Source organism: Gigantopelta aegis, chromosome 10, assembly GCF_016097555.1.
Source record: "Gigantopelta aegis isolate Gae_Host chromosome 10, Gae_host_genome, whole genome shotgun sequence".
NCBI classification, from domain to species: Eukaryota; Metazoa; Mollusca; class Gastropoda; order Neomphalida; family Peltospiridae; genus Gigantopelta; species Gigantopelta aegis.
The window spans coordinates 67918541-67941558 of record NC_054708.1 but is presented as its reverse complement, the minus strand read 5'-3'; the positions used below and the strand labels follow the sequence as shown (position 1 = coordinate 67941558).

At 37.8% G+C, this 23018-nt stretch overlaps 1 protein-coding gene across 1 annotated transcript; it reads right to left on the bottom strand.

Moving 5' to 3' along the window:
* Positions 1-818: 818 nt before the first annotated feature.
* LOC121383759 (sodium-coupled monocarboxylate transporter 2-like) lies at positions 819-22421 on the bottom strand. The gene is made up of 8 exons (XM_041513856.1): positions 22326-22421; positions 10282-10350; positions 7979-8030; positions 7067-7134; positions 6552-6632; positions 3698-3771; positions 2387-2522; positions 819-911 (listed from the first exon to the last, which is right to left on the bottom strand). Exons 1-8 carry the CDS (start codon positions 22419-22421, stop codon positions 819-821), a joined length of 669 nt encoding a protein of 222 aa, XP_041369790.1.
* Between the last annotated feature and the right edge of the window lie 597 nt (positions 22422-23018).

Genomic DNA, 23018 nt, shown 5'->3' with positions numbered 1-23018 from the left:
TCAATTATCCAAATTTAAGAATAATAAATCTGGTTTTGGAAACTGATTCCCTCCCTGCTATATGCATACGTTTATAAATGTTTGAAATAATTTAATAAATAATCCTAAATTATCCATTATGTCTTTCAATGAACGAAATCGGTAAAATAAAGTGCATAACTTCATGGTGGTAACATCATTTCATTATTTGTGTAGATTTGTGGAAATGTAATCATGATTATAATCATGATTGCTAGACAATGTATTCGCAATCGTAATCGATTACTTTCAATTGTCTTATCGTAATCGTAATCGTAATCGTGACATTCTAAAGTAATCGTAATCGTAATCGATTACTTTTGTCAAGTAATCGCCCCATCTCTGATATATATATATATATATATATATATATATATATATATATATATATATATATATGTACACGGATGAGTATGAGCATGTTACATTTAATCTGGGGCAATAAAATAATGTTTTAAGTAATACTACTGCTAAACTCAATAATATAATAGTCCATGTCGCATGATGTTCAATATATGGAGGGTGTTACATGTCCATAAATGCTACTGCTCAACTCTCTATAGTAATATAATGATCGACATTACATAATTTTAATAACCCCCAAGATTTGACTCTAATGTATATGGGCGATGTTACATGTTCATAGATACTACTGCTCAACTTGGTAATATAAACGTCGATGTTACATGATTTTCATAACCCCCACTGTTTCACTCAATAATATATATGGTCGATTTTACATGTTCGTGTTACAAGAATGTGAATTATTACACGAGTCTTTCTAGATTAGTGAAGTTGACTCACCTAAGAGATGCACTGAAAAGCATGGATACGTACAGTCCTGTCACACCTGGAAGCTCAGCTAAGACTTGCATCACAAAATAAGGCATCACCTGCATAAATAAAATGAAACAAAACCCATAACATGTGACTGCCGAAACGATCCTGATGCCGAAGTCCACTTTAATATTACAATGATACATAAGTTACATTTAAAATCTCCCAGTGTCACCTTGGGAACATCTATTAAGAAGGGAGAGAGACCGGAATAGTTGCAGCCAATCCTGGAAATTCAGAAAATGACCACGGCAAACATTATGATGTTAAAAAATAAGCCTCCACGGCATTTTATACGAAATGTTTGCAGTTAGTGATTGAATGAAAAGGAGAAACAATAAATTAAAGGGACATTCCCGAGTTTGCTGCAGTGTAAGATATTTCCGACTAATAAAATAGTTTTACGATTAAAAATATTAGATATATTTTCTTGTTTAGAATATCAGTGTCTGTATATTCAATGTGTTTCTGGTCGTCTTAATATTTGCAAGAAGCCCAAACTGGATTTTGTCTTCAAAATTTTTAATAATTTCGTACGTACGAAAAAATTATATTTTAGGAAATAAAATGAAATTTAACCTAGTACAAATATTAGAACGATCAGAAACACGTTTAATATACAGCCACTAATATTTTATGCAGAAAAATATATTTGATATGTAATTACAATCGTTAAAAAAGTCTCTGTTAGTCGATAACATGTTTAAAAGTATAGCAAACTCAGGAATGTCTCTTTAATGGCTTAGAATTTGTTTATTTGGTTACAGTTCGTTGGAACAACTCTGACTGTGTTATCTACAAATGCATTAATGTTATATAATAAATACACATATAATGTCAGTTCTTTTGGCATTTGTATTTTGAACTAAATTAACAAACATGTCCGTTAATAAATTTTGTTAATAATAAACATCTTTTTTAATATTGAAAATAATTGGTACTGTTTTGATTATTGCCAATGAATTTTCATATATTCAAATTTTATTATGTATTTCCAATCAAAATAAGAAAGAATTGCCCTTTTCGTTGGAATCGACCATATATATGTATCTGTGCGATGTGTGTGTGTGTGTGTGTGTGTGTGTGTTTAACTTATACATAATATTCATGTTATAAACACATTTCATATTTACCATTATTAACTCGGTTAATAATGTTTAGCTGTCAATGGGTCATTTGTATGCAGCCAACAAGATTTATATACCTGAGCGTAACGTTTTAATGAGACTGCTTTATGTTCATATAATGTATGCGTTCAAATTCAGATGAACTTAGGTCGATATATCCTTTTGCGCTGTCTGCAGGAAGACTGCCATTCTTAAGACATGCTTGACAATTTAAATAGTATTACATTCATCAGTGGTGTAGGCTGGGGACTCGTGACAATCTTGGCGTTATATGATCGCTTCTTGGAATGGGGTCCTGGGCCTCTTTCCACGAATTGATCTCAGCCCGTAAGTGCATACAATAGGTTAATGGGCTACATGGCGACGTTTGTGTCTCAATGTTCGCCCACCATCCACATACGTACTCGATTTTGGTTCTGGATTAGACCAGCCTCATACGGGTCACAACCGTTCGAGTAGAAATACGAGAAAACGACGATTCCGGAACATAACAGGATACTTCCGTATACAATGAGGAGAGGTGCGTTCAGAAAATACGCTCTGAAGAAGAAAGATTTAACGCTGTCATCTCGGTAATGTTAGCTGAGATGAACAATTTCATGATCCTGTATATAGATATTAAATAATATAACAGTTAACTTTGTAAACTAACTCTAACTTCCGTCTTTTCCCCAATTTAAACTAACTCTAACTGCCGTCTTTCCCCCATCTATATAGCAATCTTTAAAAAACGTTAGTTAAGAGTAACAATACAAGGACGGATCGATAGTATGCTTAAATAATAATTGTTTTGTTAATTGAACTTCTCTCCTGAATGAGCATATCTGTCTCGACATTTATATAATTTTTACTACTTTCCGATGAGAAGTCACTAGTATTTTGTGCTATAAATTATCGATCTATTTGAAAATTGAAAATAAAAAAACTATTAGCATACTGACGTTTGGATATTTGTAAAAGTCCAAAGGATGTTTTATCATTTTCGTGGTAGAATGCACCAACGAATCATTCAGGTGGTTCATTTACAGAAAAAAACCCATTAATCTGTCTTGATATCCTTTTTATTTTTACTCCATTCAGTAGATGTGCCTGTGTGGGTTTCTTTGGTTTCTGAAGGAATCTTAAAACACGTCCACATGTTAATGGTATAGAAACATTAAACCTGTGGATATATATTTTTGATTTCTATGGATACGTACATTTTAGCACCTCTCATAGTTCTAACTGAACATAAACGTTGAACTGTCGACTGGTTGAAACTGCAGACGAACCAGTTGAAGAATCCGCCTATTGTCAACGACCAAACTGTGTGACGTACGCGCGGGTCTACACGAATGCTGCAAGCACAATATTAATTTCATTTCAATGTTTTGTCGTGAGTATATCCAATTAGAGTATACCCTCTGATTTCTGGACCATCATGCACAAGCCATTTTGGAGGTGAAATATGATTGACCTATTCAGCTCATTAAATGTACCAATTTTAATTCCATATAACTTTTATTTTTTTCATTTTCAAACATTAAAACTGAAATATTCTAAATTGATAATGGTCGTATTGTCCTTTGGCCTGTACATTATGCCTTAATTTCTTAAACAACAGATTTTAAATATGATACGGTAGCACGTGTAGGCAACCTGGAACTAGCTATAGATAGGAATTTATGTTTACATATGTAAATATTAGTATGTGTATTACATGATGTGCTACTTACTCATCGAAGATTATCCGACCGTGTGAGTTTGCAATTTCGACCATGTTCTTCAGTCCTCCCACCTCGAATACTCCCTGGTGAATAGTACAATCATTTTAATTATTAATGTTTCATACGAGATTGTTACTTTTAACATTTGTGTTCATGCAGCTTCATCAAATATTTCTATGAATCAGTATACAATAATATGATATGCAATATAAACTATATTGAATTTGTTTTGACAGTATTTTGATCGTTTTAATAGTATCTTTGGATGAATGGTGACAATTTCCTTAATACACAAACTGAATCCTGGACATATCGAATGCAAAACACCACCTGTAAAGTAGTCACACATTTTTTAATTTTTTTACCCAAACTTTCCACATTTTCTTTTCTCAAAACTGGTACCAAAGTTATATCGCTACATCGTAGTTCATTTGATAGCTTACTAGTTTATTATACGCCCTGGTGTCGTGGCCAAAAGTGGTCACAGTTTGGGGAATATCGGGTCACGTGGCCCAGTATGTTTTTGTAAAAACACATAATTCAAATATTTTAGTAGGCGGGCATAGCTTCAAATAATGTAAAAATTGTACATTTTCTGATAACTTGGCAGATATATAGACTGATATATAAAAAAAAAAATTCCAGATACTGGGTTACTTGAAATCGTACATATGTGCACATTAACGGTGAAGTTGAATTGACTTAGGGCCTGTGTCAACCGGCTGTGGACATTAAAGCCAATATATTGTTTTCATTGAGAATTGAGGGCGTTTTTAAAATTAATATTCATATGGAGGAATATACTGAAAGTTGAATTAATATCAAATTAATTCGCACCGTAGGTAGCCATCGTGAAATTGAAAAGGACTACTTTAAAATTAATAACGGTTTTCAGATCTATTATTATAACTGGTTTAAATAAACAAAAAAACATAGTTGTAATAAAAACAAAACTTACCAGATATGTAAATATATATATATATATATATATATATATATATATAGAGAGAGAGAGAGAGAGAGAGAGAGAGAGAGAGAGAGAGAGAGAGAGAGAGTTTTCAGATATTAGGTCACCTGATATCGTACACGTGTGCGCATTCGCAGTTATGCTGAATTGATCTAGGGTTTCTTTGTACTGGCTATGGACGTTGTGGACGTTAAAGCCAATATATTGTTTTTGTTATGAGTATACAGGGTATCTATAAATATGATTTATATGCTGGAATATATTGAACGTTGAAATGAATATTAATTTAATTCGCACAGTATGTATCCATCTTGTAATTGACAATGGCTACCTTAAAATGTAGTTTATTACTATAACTCCGGTTTCCATAAACACACAGTTGTGATAAAAGCAAAAACATGTAGCAGATATGTAATCTAATATATCTACAGATCATTTTCAGATATTGAGTCACCTGAAAGTACTCATGTGTGCACATGCGCCGTGATGTACTTGTATCTAACAGTTATGCACGTTAAAGCCATGTATAAAAACCTACTGATGTACCTCCAGTTTTATGTAAAATGAAGAAGCAGCTCGTTCAGCTCCAGGTGTAACGCCCTTGATGAGAAATAATGTTCAATAAAAAAAAAAGTTTTATTTAACAACGCACTCAACACATTTTATTTACGGTTATATGACGTCAGACATATGGTTAAGGACCACACAGATGTTGAGAGAGAGACCCGCTGTCGCCACTTCATTGGCTACTCTTTTCGATTTGCAGCAAGGGATCTTTTATATGCACCATCCCATAGACAGGATAGTACATACCACGGCCTTTGTTAACCAGTTGTGGAGCACTGGCTGGAACGAGAAATAGACCAATGGGTCCACCAACGGGGGTCGATCCAGACCGACCGCGCATCAAGCGAACGCTTTACCACTAGGCTAAGTCCCGCCCCTAATGTTCAATAAGTGCTCGAGGATATAAAAAATGTTGAAAATGCAGTGTCATCTTGGGATATATACTAAGCAAACCGACAGTCATTGGATAACGAATAATCTCACGCACTTCACTGTTTCCTGTTGTTGACCATGCTGCCTATTCCGTGGCCATGATCAGCATTCTGTGAATGTGGGCAATAATGCAGTTAACCCGCAATAATTATGCTATTGCCAAACAGATCCAATGGAAGAGGACTAAAGGGTATATTCGAGCTTATGGTAATTTTTGGAGGACAGTGTGAGCGAGGACATGCAAACGCATTAGTAGAGTTGCACCCAAACCTGGAAACTAGAAGGATGTTCTGCGTATTGACAGTAGCGGGGCTGCTGGTTTTCAGTCTCTTTTATGCATTTGCTGAGGATGGAAAGCAACGTGCTAAAGATGTCCTCTGTACTATCGACAATTTTATGTCACCTCGTCCTATCCATGAAACCACAACAGGCTGACACCAGTGTGTGGCGCAGGCATCCTATCATAATCATTACAAGATATCTTAATATGTTCTGTTGACACTGATCATGCAGTGTTGTTTATTGTGGATGCACAGACACTTCCAACTTATCATGGGCATGCCAAGAACAGGATTTGGGCTGCGCGTGGAGCTTCCTTCTAATGCATACTAGTGCATTCATTAATGTGGGACTCAAGAGACATCACAGTACAAATTGTGCTCACCAATGGGGTAATTATAATATTGCTATATGACTAGACAATATTTTGCACTGACATGAATAAAGGCAGAAAGAAGCAGTTTGTGATATCAGTCCTGGTACACTGGCTGGGACGAGAAATAACCCAATAGGGTCACCGACTGGGATCGATCCTAGACCGACCGCGCATCAGTCGAGTGCTTTATCCCTGGGCTACATCCCGCCCCTCTGTTTAGACAACAAAATGCGTACACCTACCTTTACCAAAAGGGTGATCATTCCGATAAACATGATTACTGCTTGAAACGTGTCCGTCCACACTACACTTTTAATACCGCCCTGAAAACATATCACATTTACTCATTCAAACAGCATTATTCGACTCTTAGTGTCAAAGTTATACTAACGTAATGGAGTGGACGTGAAACATACCACAGTAAATTGTCATGACGTAATGATATGATGGTGCACACGTGTCAATCGTACAACAGTACTGCAATGTATTGTTGTATACTGATAAATCAATAGTGGTTGGGGTGGGGAAAATATCCCGTTGTGTATAGGAACGGATATAGAAATGAGAATAAACAGATTGGGTGCAAAAATGTTTATTGTGCTAAGCATTGGATATTGACTGCATGTTCGCAAGTATGTTTTTAGAAAGTTTAAAAAAAAATTAAATGTACTAAATGTTTGCGAAAAAGAGATGCGCATTTCTGTCCCATATTGGTAGTGTAATATTGATAGAAATATAAAGTTTACAATACACTCACCAAACTGGTATAGACTGTACCCACTATACCAACTACTAACACCGATAGCCACATCTTCATCCCGACAACTGTAAAAGAGAGACATTTGTATTCGAAATAAGTATAAACGTTGTTAGTGGCAATGCCTCCATTCACACCTGGTTTTTTCCCTACCACCCTTTATATTAGCCTGTCGCCCAATAGCTGGTGGGTTGCTACCGATGCGAGTGCCCTCCCCAATGGGTACGCCAATGGCCATGTCACCATTATTTCCATACACTGGACTGTCGAGATAGCCGATTTCAGGATAACGATCAGTGTGTGTGTGTGTGTGTGTGTGTGTGTGTGTGTGTGTGTGCGTGCATTATATATTAAATCCAGTAGTGGCAAATTGCATTGTGTGTGCAATCCTTGATTGGCTTTTATGACGTCACATATTGATCCTTGTAGAATATAAAATGCTGACACCAATAGATTCGGTGGTCTTCTGGTTAGACCATCGGTTTTAAGGCTGGGAGGTACAGGGTTCGCATTTGTGTACTGGAGCCAATTTCACAAACATCACAAGTTTACGTCTGCGACCAGCTATTATACATGGCATACGTTTACACGAGTTTGGCACTTATTTCAATCAATTTTTATTTGTCCATCATTACGAAAGATGAAGCATTTTAAGAACAAAAGAAAATGAAATATGTGTATATGAAACTACATTTGTTGTACGGTTAATAGTAATACGAACTGAAGCTTAGTGTTAGATTTACGTGTACGTGCAAAACTAGGCTTACAATGTTATCTGAAAATGGTACCTGGTTTCCTGTAATGCCGAGTCTTACATTGGCCCAAGTCCCTAAATCAAAATAAATTGTAAACAAACAGCATTTTTAAAGATGTACACCGCGTTATGTTTATAACTGGTGTAGTTAATATTACCTGCTTGCAGGGCTAGTGCAGGAGCCAGTAAACAAACTGACATGTAGGCCAACTGAAAGAAACAAAAATAATCATAACACCAAAGTAGTCTTGTTTGTTTTGTTTTGTTTTGGGGTTTTATGTTTGTTTGTTGTTGTTTGTTGTGTTTATTACGAGTATTTTTTTATGTTTGTTTGTTTGTTTTCTTTCGTTGGGGTCTCTCTCTCTCTCTCTCTCTCTCTCTCTCTCTCTCTCTCTCTCTCTCTCTCTCTCTCTCTCTCTCTCTCTCTCTCTCTCTCTCTCTCTCTCCGCCCCTCGTGGTACAAATGCATGTCACCACTGTAAAAAGTAAACAAGACAAGAAAATGGCTATTCGCTTTTGGAAATCATAAAATTTAACACATTCTCTCAATTAGGGCTTCCTTACAAATATTGTTTGCAAGTTCTGACCTGGCATGTGCTGCACATTGGGGACGAGTGAGGGGGGACAGTTGGTTCCTTATATATGTCATTTATACACACAGTGTATATGTTTTCAATAAATTTAAAATAGTATATTTAGCCCTTTTTTTGCTAAATTGTAACATCCGAATGAACCACATAAACACAGATAAAAGACAATGTGCATTGTTAAAATATTTTATTGTATTTTGTGTGGAATATTTCATATCTTTAAATACGAAGGAATTTCAAAATTGAGGTAATTTACCTATTTTGTCTAACATTCTGTAATGTTAACATGTTGAGGGTTCTCCTGTAATGTTAAAATAACCAGAGGTACTGTCGCAATGTTGACATGATGAGAGGTACTTCTGTAATGTTAAAATGTTGATGGGTACTTCTGTAATGTTAACATGTTGGAGGGTTCTCCTGTAATGTTAAAATAACCAGAGGTACTGTCGCAATGTTGACGTGATGAGAGGTACTTCTGTAATGTTAAAATGTTGATGGGTACTTCTGTAATGTTAACATGTTGGAGGGTTCTCCTGTAATGTTAAAATAACCAGAGGTACTGTCGCAGTGTTGACATGATGAGAGGTCCTTCTGTAATGTTAAAATGTTGATGGGTACTTCTGTAATGTTAACATGTTGGGGGGTTCTCCTGTAATGTTAAAATAACCAGAGGTACTGTCGCAATGTTGACGTGATGAGAGGTACTTCTGTAATGTTAAAATGTTGATGGGTACTTCTGTAATGTTAACATGTTGGAGGGTTCTCCTGTAATGTTAAAATAACCAGAGGTACTGTCGCAATGTTGACATGATGAGAGGTTCTTCTGTAATGTTAAAATGTTGATGGGTACTTCTGTAATGTTAACATGTTGGGGGGTTCTCCTGTAATGTTAAAATAACCAGAGGTACTGTCGCAATGTTGACATGATGAGAGGTACTTCTGTAATGTTAAAATGTTGATGGGTACTTCTGTAATGTTAACATGTTGATGGGTACTTCTGTAATGTTAACATGTTGAGGGGTACTGCTGTAATGTTAACACGTTGAGGGTTCTCCTGTAATATTAAAATAACCAGAGGTACTGTCGCAATGTTGACATGGTGAGAGGTACTTCTGTAATGTTAAAATGTTGAGGGGTACTGCTGTAATGTTAACATGTTGAGGGTTCTCCTGTAATGTTAAAATAACCAGAGGTACTGTCGCAATGTTGACATGATGAGAGGTACTTCTGTAATGTTAAAATGTTGATGCGTACTTCTGTAATGTTAACATGTTGAGGGGTACTGCTGTAATGTTAACACGTTGAGGGTTCTCCTGTAATATTAAAATAACCAGAGGTACTGTCGCAATGTTGACATGGTGAGAGGTACTTCTGTAATGTTAAAATGTTGAGGGGTACTGCTGTAATGTTAACATGTTGAGGGTTCTCCAGTAATGTTAAAATAACCAGAGGTACTGTCGCAATGTTGACATGGTGAGAGGTACTTCTGTAATGTTAAAATGTTGATTGGTACTTCTGTAATGTTAACATGTTGAGGGGTACTGCTGTAATGTTAACACGTTGAGGGTTCTCCTGTAATATTAAAATAACCAGAGGTACTGTCGTAATGTTGACATGGTGAGAGGTACTTCTGTAATGTTAACATGCTGAGGGGTACTGCTGTAATGTTAACACGTTGAGGGTTCTCCTGTAATATTAAAATAACCAGAGGTACTGTTGCAATGTTGACATGGTGAGAGGTACTTCTGTAATGTTAAAATGTTGATGGGTACTGTTGTAATGTTAAGATGTTGGGAGGTACTGTTGTATTGTTCAAATATTGAGACTGCTGAGAGATACTGCTGCAATGTATAATAATATTATAGACTTACTGTCTGCAGCATGCCCACACACGTTCCCAGCACTCTCACGACAGACGACTCGTAACGCAGACCCAAATACTGGAACGAAACAATCACTGTATTATTACACTCAAATTGTGTATTAAAAGATTACATCAAGATTGTTAAAACACTACAAAAATATTAGAATGAAATGTCAAATATTGTATTAAAGCATCAAAAACGTCGTTAGAAGGGGTGTAAGTTATATGATGATCAGCATCAATGTACAATTATAAAATTACTAACACAAACGGTGTAGACATCAATGAAGGAAGGAAATATTTTATTTAACAACGCACTTAACACATTTTATTTACGGTTATATGGCGTCGGACATATGGTTAAGGACAATACATATATTGAGAGAGGAAACCCGCTGTCGCCACTTCATGGGCTACTCTTTTCAATTAGCAGCAAGGGATATTTTATATGCACCATCCAATAGACAGGATAGCACATACCACGGCCTTTGATATACCAGTCCTGGTACACTGGCTGGAACGAGAAATAGCCCAATGGGCCCACCGACGGGGATCGATCCCAGACCGACCGCGCATCAAGCGAGCACTGTACCACTGGGCTACGTCCCATCTCAAAACGTCGTTAAAAGTCATAAATACATGTATTGGACTGAAATGTTATAAATGTATCGTATTATAATATATCGAAGTGTATTATATTGTGTTTGTTGTTACATTGTATTGTATTGTATTTTAGGGGCGTGACGTAACCCCGTCGCATGGCGCTCGCCTGATGCGTGATCAGTTTTGGATCGACCCCTAGGGTGGCCCATTTTGGGCGATTTTTCGTTCCAGCCAGTGCCCCACAACTGGTATAACAAAGCCTGTGGGTGATATGGTGTCCATAACAATCCCTTGTTGTTAACCATCTCTGTGATCCTTAACCATACTTTCGATCCTTAAAATGTGTCGAGTGCGTCTTTAACACGCACACACCTAAACTACATTTTCCTCGATTGTGTGGTATTTTCGGGATCTCTTGTAGTAAATGGAAAACAAAACATGAACGAGCGTAGCTGTGTGCGTAACCGCTAAAATGTGCGGACTTCGTGAAATGACGGAACAATTCCGTGGTGCCTGCAAACGCCACTGTGCTTTTTATGATAAAGGCCACTGGTCTAATGGCGACGTTCCATCCACGACAACCATCCACGATATACGAGTAGCTAGTGATAAGGACGATGATGATCGTGAATGGTTATAATAACGATGGTGATGACCATGATAATTGTTAAATCAATCTACGCTAATGGTGTCATGAAACAAAACCAACTTTGATCAGTGATGATCAGTCGATGGTCATAGCGACAGTGGTGATAATAGTGATGATCAGTCGATGGTCATAGCGACAGTGGTGATAATAGTGATGATCAGTGGATGGTCATAGCGACAGTGGTGATAATAGTGATGATCAGTCAGTTGTCATAGCGACAGTGGTGATAATAGTGATGATCAGTCGGTGGTCATAGCGACAGTGGTGATAATAGTGATGATCAGTCGGTGGACATAGCGACAGTGATGATAATAGTGATGATCAGTCGGTGGTCATAACGACAGTGGTGATAATAGTGATGATCAGTCAGTTGTCATAGCGACAGTGGTGATAATAGTGATGATCACTCGGTGGTCATAGCGACAGTGGTGATAATAGTGATGATCAGTCAATGGTCATAGCGACAGTGGTGATAATAGTGATGATCAGTCAATGGTCATAGCGACAGTGGTGATAATAGTGATGATCAATCGATGGTCATAGCGACAGTGGTGATAATAGTGATGATCAGTGGATGGTCATAGCGACAGTGGTGATAATAGTGATGATCATTCAGTTGTCATAGCGACAGTGGTGATAATAGTGATGATCAGTCGGTGGTCATAGCGACAGTGGTGATAATAGTGATGATCAGTCGGTGGTCATAGCGACAGTGATGATAATAGTGATGATCAGTCGGTGGTCATAGCGACAGTGGTGATAATAGTGATGATCAGTCAGTTGTCATAGCGACAGTGGTGATAATAGTGATGATCAGTCGGTGGTCATAGCGACAGTGGTGATAATAGTGATGATCAGTCAATGATCATAGCGACAGTGGTGATAATAGTGATGATCAGTCAATGGTCATAGCGACAGTGGTGATAATAGTGATGATCAGTCAATGGTCATAGCGACAGTGGTGATAATAGTGATGACCAGTTGGTGGTCATAGCGACAGTGGTGATAATAGTGATGATCAGTCAGTGGTCATAGCGACAGTGGTGATAATAGTGATGATCAGTCAGTGGTCATAGCGACAGTGGTGATAATAGTGATGATAAGTCAGTGGTCATAGCGACAGTGGTGATAATAGTGATGATCAGTCAATGGTCATAGCGACAATGGTGATAATAGTGACGACCAGGCAATGGTCATAGCGACAGTGGTGATAATAGTGATGATCAGTCAGTGGTCATAGCGACAGTGGTGATAATAGTGATGATCAGTCAATGGTCATAGCGACAGTGGTGATAATAGTGACGACCAGTCAATGGTCATAGCGACAGTGGTGATAATAGTGATGATCAGTGGATGGTGACGATGATGAGTCCGAGAATAGGTGAATAGTGATGAAGCTTGTGATTGGTGAATGGTGATGATCATTTCAAGGTTCCCTATTTGGTCATCGATAATTGGCGAGCTGTGACGTCATTGCATCAATCAAGTGTTACAGTCATTGAAAACTATAACAACAATCTGTAGATTACACAGGTTTGCAAAATTGTAATTGCGGCCGTTAGGCCGGAAACCAAATTAATTTCGAGACCTGATGCCTAGCATGATGTAATTTATAATCACACTACTTCCTTAAAATAGTTGACACTACGTACATTAGTATTAGAAATACATTATAAAGCAAGCATTGCGGCGAGCACGTCCATGTTGTTGTTTTGTTTTGTTTTGTTTTTGTTAGGGGTATGTGTTAGAGATATGTGTTAGGGGTATTTGTTTGTTTTGAGTTTAGTTGTTGGTGGTGGTGGTGGTGATAGGGTTCATCTTCACAGCTCGGACAACATTTACATGTATTATTTTTGCGGACGAAGACAATCAGGTCACAATGTATTAATGGCGGTAAGCATGCCTACAATATTGTGGTATATCTGGATTATGCGTTGGATCAACTACTAGAATGCTCGGTTTTACATAGGTACAGAACCTTGGTACACTCAGTGTTAAGTCATTCAGTAAATGATAAAACATACCTGAACATAAAAGAACGAGACAGGGAGAAAATCATCAAATCGAGCAAACTCAATAGAAACATTTGGTCAAAATGATATTAGTTTAGTTGTAATTCTGTAAAATGCGTTCCGATGCGTTTGCAACCCTATTAGTCCATGAACCAGGACCCAAAATTTGGCCACTTGGTACCACCTGTGGGGACGATTGCTCATAGTGATTTTTGTCAAGGACTACATCCCTAGGAATGGAAAATGTATGACAGCATTGCAGGACTCACAGCTTTTTGTGTGTATCCACCCGTTTTGTGACCCTACCCCCATTTCCACGACAGTTATATTTTTATAGAATTGCTTAAAGGTGACTAGTTTAAAAGCATTGTAAAATATTTGTCAGGGCATTTAAGAATGCAAAACTTGGACGATTAGGAGGTATATATAGCTCTGTGACAGTAATGCTAATATGAATAAACGTTGTAATCCAGATTCTGGAACTTTTGTTTAATTCGGGCTAAAATCGGCCTGACCCCCTTCTAAAAAGGGAGTCCGTACGCCTATGTACCTGAAGCCTAATTATTTTAGTTAAGCTCAGTTCTGTACCATTTCTGCCCATAATAGGCTTTAATATGCACAAGACAAACGTATTTTTATCCACTAAATGAATGAATGAAGGAAGGAAGGAATGTTTAAAGACATCCTAGCACGAAAAATGCATCGGCTATTCGGTGTCAAAATATGGTAAATGCAAACATGAAGTGATGAACAACAACAATATAAAAATGCAAGAGTTAAATTAAAACAGTGTTACTAAAGAACTGTGCAAAACATACAAATATATTACAGAGAAGTAAAATTAACATTTGTAATAAAACTCAGTATCACGCAGAAATTGCAACAAAATTTCAGGATGGAATCGAAATGATTCAATCACATTTCTATTACCAAATATATATGTTCTACTTTCCTTGAGACAGGCATGGCAAAAGCAAGTAGACATTGGCAGGAGCTGACTGAGTAACTGAATTCTAATGGGGTTCGGGGGTATGCTTCCTCGTAAAATATTTGATTCAGAATTATCTGTCCCGGATTGGGCCCCTGTCTTCCCAGAGACCGAACCCTGGGGCGGACATGCTTGAAACCTTCGTGGTATAATTAAACTTGTTCACAACCGCACCGTTCCAGTCATTTTGTCAAGTTGAAGACATAGATTGGTTAATACTATGCTTAAACTCAGTAAGGCCCACCAACCCTCGCATGAGAAAACAACGCAGACTTTGCAGCTGAATCTGCCTTTGCATTACCCTTGATGCCAACATGGCTGGGCTCCCAACAAAATACAATGTCTTTATTAGCAATGGATAAAAAAAAACATACTTTTTTATTACCATCCCAATTAAATGATGTTCCCGCTTCAAAGTACATAAAGCTTGTAGACACGAAAGTAAATCTGTGATGATAATAAATTTGGATTCATTCTTTATTTCTTTTTAAGGCTTTAATGACTGTTCAAACTTCAGCACTATAAAGATTGATTCTGAATCAGGCAGCCTCGTGGAAATTATTGTGTCTGATGGCAAACACGGTAGTACAAACGACAGAATTCCCGTCGTGTGATCCGTCTAAAAAAACAGAGATGTAATCACAGTACCTGTCTTGAAAGTATATGAAATATTGTTTATATACAACATCAGTACGATCTTTCTTCAGATGTGCAAGATCAAACACAATTGTAGGTGGTTTTATACAGCAAGATGGTAAAACAAACTATGAACGAGTTTCCAAATAGTATGTTAAATCAATGTTGGAAACTGACAAAAACCGATATCATTCGGCCTTGCTTCAAACATCTTCATCTATTTGTTATCAAGCACTGCATTATGTGTAGGATGTTTCAGTAATTATTTAATTTTGGTGGCATACTGCAGAGAAAGCTTTGCACGTCGAGCACCTAAACAACGCATAGGTTCCCTACATGTGTTCTAAAAGCACCAAGACAAAGCCTAAGTCCCTGGTTAAGTACGACTTGCGTGCCGACCCATACACAATGCATAAATAGTAAAAGTTTTTATCTAACCAAGGATCTATACAGACGGAGCATAAGCTTTCGCTCTGCTCCCTGTTCTGTATTACCAATAAGTTTTAAAATATTAAGAGGTTTTAAGCGCTTCTTTTTAACATATTTACGATGGGGCACAAAAGATATCTTCCTGTCAAATATAACCCCCAGACATATAGTCTTCTCCCATAACTGGAATCGGATATTTGCCCAGAATTGTGGATCTAAGTGTAAACGTCTTTTCTGGCAGATATGCACTCAAACAGTCTTTGACTTTGAGAACCTAAAGCCATTGTCAGTTGCCAATTGATGAAGTTATTCAAACAAAGCTGAAACTGATATTGAATTATCTGTACAAAATCTGAAAATAATCAACATATACCAACACCAGGTTTTAAACACTTGGTGATGCTGTTAATTTTTGCAGAAAATAAAGTTACAGACAGGATACTACCTTGAGGTACACCCATCTATTGTGGGTGAATGTCAGATAAAGTCGACCCCACACAGACTTTAAAAGATATATCTTTTAAAAATTGAGAAAACCCCCAGGAAGTCAATCTCTCAGGCCCATGTCATGGAGATCTTTTAAAATCCCATACTTCCACGTCGTATCGTAAGCTTTCTCCAAATCAAAACAGACCGATACCAAATGCTGTTTATGGATAAAAGCTTCCCTACAAAACTTTCAAATCTAACAAGATGATTAACCGTGTTAGTGAGCTAACTGTGAGATTAAAGCTACCAGATAAGTCATTCGTTCCATGGTTTTACAAATACAACTTGTCAAAGCGATAGGGCAATAACTAGTAGGATGTACTGGTTCCTTAACAGGCTTGGTAATAGGAATAATAATTGCTCAAAGATGATTTCTTATTCTGTCTGGTATCTCTGCGAGCCTTAGCCCTAGCAATACGATATGCATCCAGGTTATCTCCAGTAGGTTCAAATTTCACTCTGTGATTGCATCTTTCCAAGTACCATTAAGCCATGGTTTATTGATAATGCTTTGGTAAGCCAAAGTCTTAGGAATAGTTTCATCTGCAATGTTCAAAATGGAAGTGCACAAAGATATGTGATCATCAGCATCAGTAATGACAAATTGTTGCAAGTGCTGCCTTTGATGTACAACTTCCATCTGTGAACCCTTTCAAGGGATGGAGGTCCATCATTGTCTAGAATATTTGGAAAATGATCACTACCACAGAGGTCTAGACCAACTTTCCAGACGAAATCAACAAAACGTGATAGACTACAAAGTCGTTAAATCTATGGAAGTGAAGGAGCAGAATGAAAATATGTATGATATTATCATTAAATAAAAGTACATGTATATCATTTTTTAGCATTAAGTCTTCCAATTGTTTACCTCTAATATTTACAGCCTCGCATCTCCACAAAGCGTGGTGACCATTAAACGCGCCCATAATAATAAAGGGAGTTGGGAGGTGGTCAAAAAGATCTTTACGATCTCTAGCATTAAAATGGTTTGTATTATCTCTAGGATTAAAAATGGTTTGTACGATCTCTAGGATTAAAAATGGTTTGTAGGAGGTAATAAACTGAACACAGAGCAATAGCTTTATGAGCTGTAACTTCTACAGCCACAGCTGGTAAATTAATATTTAATGTGACAATATTCTGAGGAATGTTCATTAAAACACCAACAGATGCTCATTAAAACACCCCGAGATGCTTTATTTTCACTAAATGATATAACCATTGTTAAAGTGTATAAAGAGAATAAATAAGCAAATATAAAGTAAACAAATAACTAAAGTTTTGGACAAGTTGCATACCTCATACATGCTGGTAACGTTTAACGGGTACATAAGCGGTATCAGGGTATAGATGCTGACAATGTAGCAAGTGCTTTGTGCAATCAAACAAATCCAGTATCCCGAACCATAAAAATACATTTCTGCTGGAACTCCTAGTGAACCAATGGCTGATAAAAAAGTCACGAATAATGACAAAGAAACAGGTACGATCCCAATCTTGCGATCTCCAAGCAAATAAGCCGTCCTTGTAGATCTTCGTCGTTCTCGTATGCCAAAGAAAATTCCAATCCCTAAACAAGTAACCAGAGTGAGGCCTAAAAGAAGGTAGTCCCCCCAGTGAATGGTCAGTTTGATGGCAATCATCATCAAGTGTTATACAACCCTCTCATTCAGATTAGACACTGGAAACAATAGTGTTACACTCGGTGTAGCCAAACCAGTTTGAATGTATAACGAATTTCGTGAGGCAAATTTAGCTATGCCAGTGAGTACTCCAGGGGCTTCAGTCGTCCCCAAACATCAATGGCATATTATTGATGTGCTCTGGTGATGCGCCATACCTATTTTGCAAACACGTTGTGATCGATGTTGATTGTTACTAGCTTAATGTAAAGACACGGTGTCACGGGGATCCTATAATACCCGTAACCGAATAAAACACGATTATACAAATATCTCTCCTAACTATATATCTATTAGATCTCTCTGTGTCGGGCAGTCCAATACCCGAGTGGCTCGGCTCTAGGTATATCAGAGATACGATCTTATATAAAGTATATATATATATATAGCACGTTAGTTCACTAGAAAACACAACAAAACACAATACACTTTGGAATCTGTATTAACCTTAAGCTGACAAATATATTTGCCGCAGTTAATTAATTAACAACAACAATAATAATAACAACCCAGAACTAATCACTTAATTAGTTAATCACTAGGTGTCTAGTTTACACAATATTCTAATCACTTCACCCTGATACAACACACACACGTGTGATAATTGGGAAACGCTGCCAGGGGAACTTAATTAATAAAGGAATTACAACTCTATTCCTAACTGGTTAATTTTTTAATTACCCCTTAACTACTCATTCAGTAACCTTGTAATACAGAAATAATACTGGTACATATCACCATAAAGACAATAACCTACAGTTTACCTAGGTCCTCTAGGATGACTGGTTAAGCTTTAATAATTTTAGAACAGTGAAGCCTACAATTTACTTCGTCAGATTACCGGAAACACTGTCTAAATAATATTGGTATAATACAGTATTAAAATATTTAAAGACACATCAATCACATCAAGGTTATACAACAGAGCAGAAATATATATTTACCAGTCCAAACGGACACGTTCCCCGGGAGCCTTCCAAAATGTTTCTCCCCGATATCTCTAAAATTCTAGCTATTTATTACCAAATATATCGCCTGGGGGCACATCGCGGTCCCTCACCTATCATGTGATATTCCCACAACTCCCAGAGACGGTATTTTTTCTTAATTGGTCAGACTAGCTGTCGCCATTCCGCTATGAATACACCGCCTGGGTGTGTATTAGGGGGTACGGTCGCGCGGAGGTATTACGTAACAAAGTGCCCACCTGGGCCAGTGCTTATAAAACTTAAAGTCTAGACTTTAATAAAGTCCAGACTTTAACGTAATGCTATTTGAATGGCGTTGCCATGACGTTAAAGTCTGGACTTTATTAAAGTCTAGACTTTAAGATTTATAAGCACGGGTCTGGTCTAAGTGCATATTGGGAACAGCTTGACCCCCGTCGCGCGGGGGTATTACGTAACCAAGCAGCACACGGCCCTCTAAAACAATTAACATCGCCACAGGCGAAAATATAAGAGCATGTTCCGTCACACACGGTTAACTATTTAACATAATACAGACCACGAATATTTATAGGCAGCTATAGTAATCACTGGAACGGCATGATCTGTGTTGCATGCTAAACTGCAACATCTTCACCATGGAAACGCACGAGTATGCACAGTGATTTGTCTATTCTATATTTATATCAATGGCTTTTACTACGTTTTTTCTCTGTAAAAGCCACTGAACATATAATATAAATATAAAATAGACAAATCATTAAAAATTATATATCGTCAGACATATGGTTAAGGACCACACAGATATTGAGAGAGGAAACCCGCTGTCGCCACTTCATGGGCTACTCTTTTCAATTAGCAGCAAGGGATCTTTTATATGCACCATCCCACAGACAGGGTAGTACCCACCACGGCCTTTGATATACCAGTCGTGGTGCACTGGTTGAAACGGGAAATAGCTCAATGGCCCACCGACGGAGATCGATCCCAGACCGACCGCGCATCGAGCGAACGCTTTACCACTGGGCTACGTCCCGCCCCTAGTGGTTTCGCTTGAAGTCCAGTCACTGAGATGGGTTCTGTGTGCACTTTTAGCTATAGACAATTACTCTTCAAATTATTTATCTAGACTACATAGAAGGAACAAACAAATCGAGAGTAGACATTCTGAAAGGTGGCAGTAACGTAGATACTAGCATCGCATATTTCCTATTATTGGCACAAATATACCGATATTATGTTGTTTCTATCGTAAATAGATTAATGTTTATATGTCGGCATTGACAATACCATTGCAGCTGGAAAAATAAATGTGGACATAAGTTTGAAAAAACAAACAGTGTAAACATGTGGGTGGTCTATATGTAACGATGTGTGCTCTTCTGGACGGGATTGACTTCAACACTGGTGCAAGCTGCAATTATCACACTAGCACCTGTTGAATCTGTCTCGAAAGAAGCCCATATTAAGAGTACAATTTGTGCACCTAAAGACGTTTGTTTTGTTTAACGACACCACTAGAGCACATTGATTTATTAATCATCGGCTATTGGATGTCAAACATTTGGTAGTTTTTACATACAGTCTTAGAGAGTGTAATGTTTATAGCATCAATACCAATAGCGATACAGAAACTATTATCGTTTAGTTACTATTACCGCAAGTGTTAATATAACAATTACCGGAAGTGTATCCTATGGTTACGCCATATCCAAGCAGACGACAAGTCTCATGTTTTCAGTGAATAAAAGCCACTATATTTTTTTTTTTAGTTTGTTGAACCAGAACATTACAGAACTGGCGACGAGGATGGGATTAATAATTCACTGACACCATAGACTTGTAACTTTCCCAACTGTGTTTTTAATATAATTTTGAGGTTCATTGATGGAAACAGTTAAGCATAAAAATAAAATAAAATATTATATTATATACTAAAAGGCAAAAGTTATTGTGACATGGATTGTTTGGAGTAATAAATTTGTGAATGGATTCTGGATGTAAACCAGAGAAAATGTGCATGAAACAGCTCGGAAAAAAATGCAATCCAAGCAGTAGTTGCAGCGATTGCATGCTTTGTGCAAGAAACATGGAATATTCGGGAGAAATATTGTCCAGTGTTCATCATAAAAGGCCACACATTCAGTCGCAAATCATTGCCACTCTGTGCAGCCTTCAAATTTCAGGAGTTTATTTTTAACAGAAGGCCATCTTTTGTTCCTCATTTATAATATGTTAAAACAAAGGGTATAAAGGTCCTCTACAGTTTAAAAGTTATTAATAAAATGGAATGGGGAGCAGATCGAAAGGTTGTGCTCTTCATATATCGATTTCTTGTGAGATCAAAACTTGACTATGGATGCACTGTGTACGGGTCAGCACGCAACTTTTACTTGCAGATGCTAGATCCAAGACACAACCAGATACTTCAGCTCATGTGGAGAGCTTGTACGTCCATGCACATGAACCTAGTTTGAGTGCCACACGTGCAAAACATTCTCTGCTGTATTTACTATCCTGCATATAATGAGGCGCTTGATAACAAATATATGAACTTATTTGATGCGAAGCCGAATGCCATTGCATCCAGCAGTTTTTATCAGTTTCCAACATTGATTTAACCGACATTATGGAAACGCCTTCATATTTTGTTTTGCCACCTTGATGTATGAAACCACCGTTAATAGTATTCGATCTTGTGCATCTGAAGAAAGATTGCACGGATGCAGTTATTTATAAACAACATTCCATGGAAATCCAAGACAGATACGGTGATTACATTCCTGTTTACACAGACGGATCACGGGATGGGAATTCTGTGGCTTCCGTTATAGTTTTTCCCATCAGAAACAATCATTTCTATCAGATTGCCCGATTCAGAATAAATCTTTACTGCTGACATTTGGAAATCATTATAGCCATGGAATAGATTAAGGATTCATATGCATCCAAATATATTATTTTTACAGACTCACTTTCGTCTCTCCAAGCTTTACAGTACATGAAATTGAAGCATCCTTTAGTTGGGATGCTCAAACGAAAATGTATCTTTTGGCCCATTGCCAATATAGGGTAATGAAAAGGCAGCTTTAGCTGCAAAATCTGCTTTGAATTTGCTCAATGTCGGTGTTGGTGTCCCTTACAGTGATTTGAAATATCATATTAATTGACTTGGCAAGATGATTGGGGCAGTGTTGTCGCGAACAATCTTCATTCTGTCAAGCATCTACGTCTTATTCTTGTGTTAAGCTAGGCTGGTGATGTGATTTCCTCTTCTGTGTTCAAAGGGCGGGACGTAGCCCCAGTGGTAAAGCGCCCGCTCGATACGTGGTCGGTCTGGGATCGATCCCCGTCGGTGGGCCCATTGGGCTATTTCTCGTTCCAGTCAGTCCACCACGACTGGTATATCAAAGGCCGTGGTATGTACTACCCTGTTTGTGGGATGGTGCATATAAAAGATTCCTTGCTGCTGATCGAAAAGAGTAGCCCATGAAGTGGCGACAGCAGGTTTCCTCTCTCAATATATGTGTGGTCCTTAACCATATGTCTGACGCCATATAACCGTAAATAAAATGTTTTGAGTGCGTCGTTAAATAAAACATTTCTTTCTTACTTTCTTTCTTTCTTCTGTGTTCAAGTGCTGACGGTATTTCTTCGACTTGCAGAGCTCTCTTGGGATCATCATGTAGTTGGAGACGAGAGCCTTCATCAGTCTGTGGGTGGCAGTGTTATCTATCGGCCGTGGCAGGACTGCTTGTTTCAAGACTGATTCCCTCCTGCGCGTGCTAACCTCACCGTGGTGCAGGGGTGTAACATTCTCTTTGAGAATGGCCAATACAGCACAAATCCCCTCGTTTTCTTCGGGATACAATTAAAATTTTGAATAAAAGTCAGTATCTATCTGTGATATTTGTATTTTTGCACAGTTCTTTACACTGTGTTTTTATTTAAATTTTGAATTTTTATATTGATGTTGATCATCACTTTATTTGTTTGCATTACCATAGTTTGACACCCAATAGCCGATGTATTTTTCGTGCTGGGGTGTCGTTAAACATTCATTCATTCCCTCCTGCCGTGTGGTAATTACTACCTCTGTGGACTCCACTCCCTTGGGATCATCAGGTAGTTGGTGGAGACGAAAGCCTTCGTCAATCTGTGCATGGCAGTGTTAACCATCGTCCATGGCAGGATTGCTTGTTTCAAGACTGATTCCCTTCTGCCGTGTGGTAATTACTACCCCTGTGGACTCCACTAGGGTGTTACCCTAAATGAAGCACTCCCCGGCTTAGTAAGGAAGACGCAC

Excerpts from the sequence above, each read along its gene's own strand:
- LOC121383759 (XM_041513856.1), bottom strand. The coding sequence starts at position 22,421 with ATGAAGGCTCTCGTCTCCAACTACATGATGATCCCAAGAGAGCTCTGC. Across the intron at positions 7,135-7,978 it reads TGCACTAGCCCTGCAAGCAG|TTGTCGGGATGAAGATGTGG; the intron begins GTAATATTAACT and ends TCTCTTTTACAG. Across the intron at positions 912-2,386 it reads TAATCCAGAACCAAAATCGA|GTGATGCCTTATTTTGTGAT; the intron begins GTACGTATGTGG and ends TTATTTATGCAG.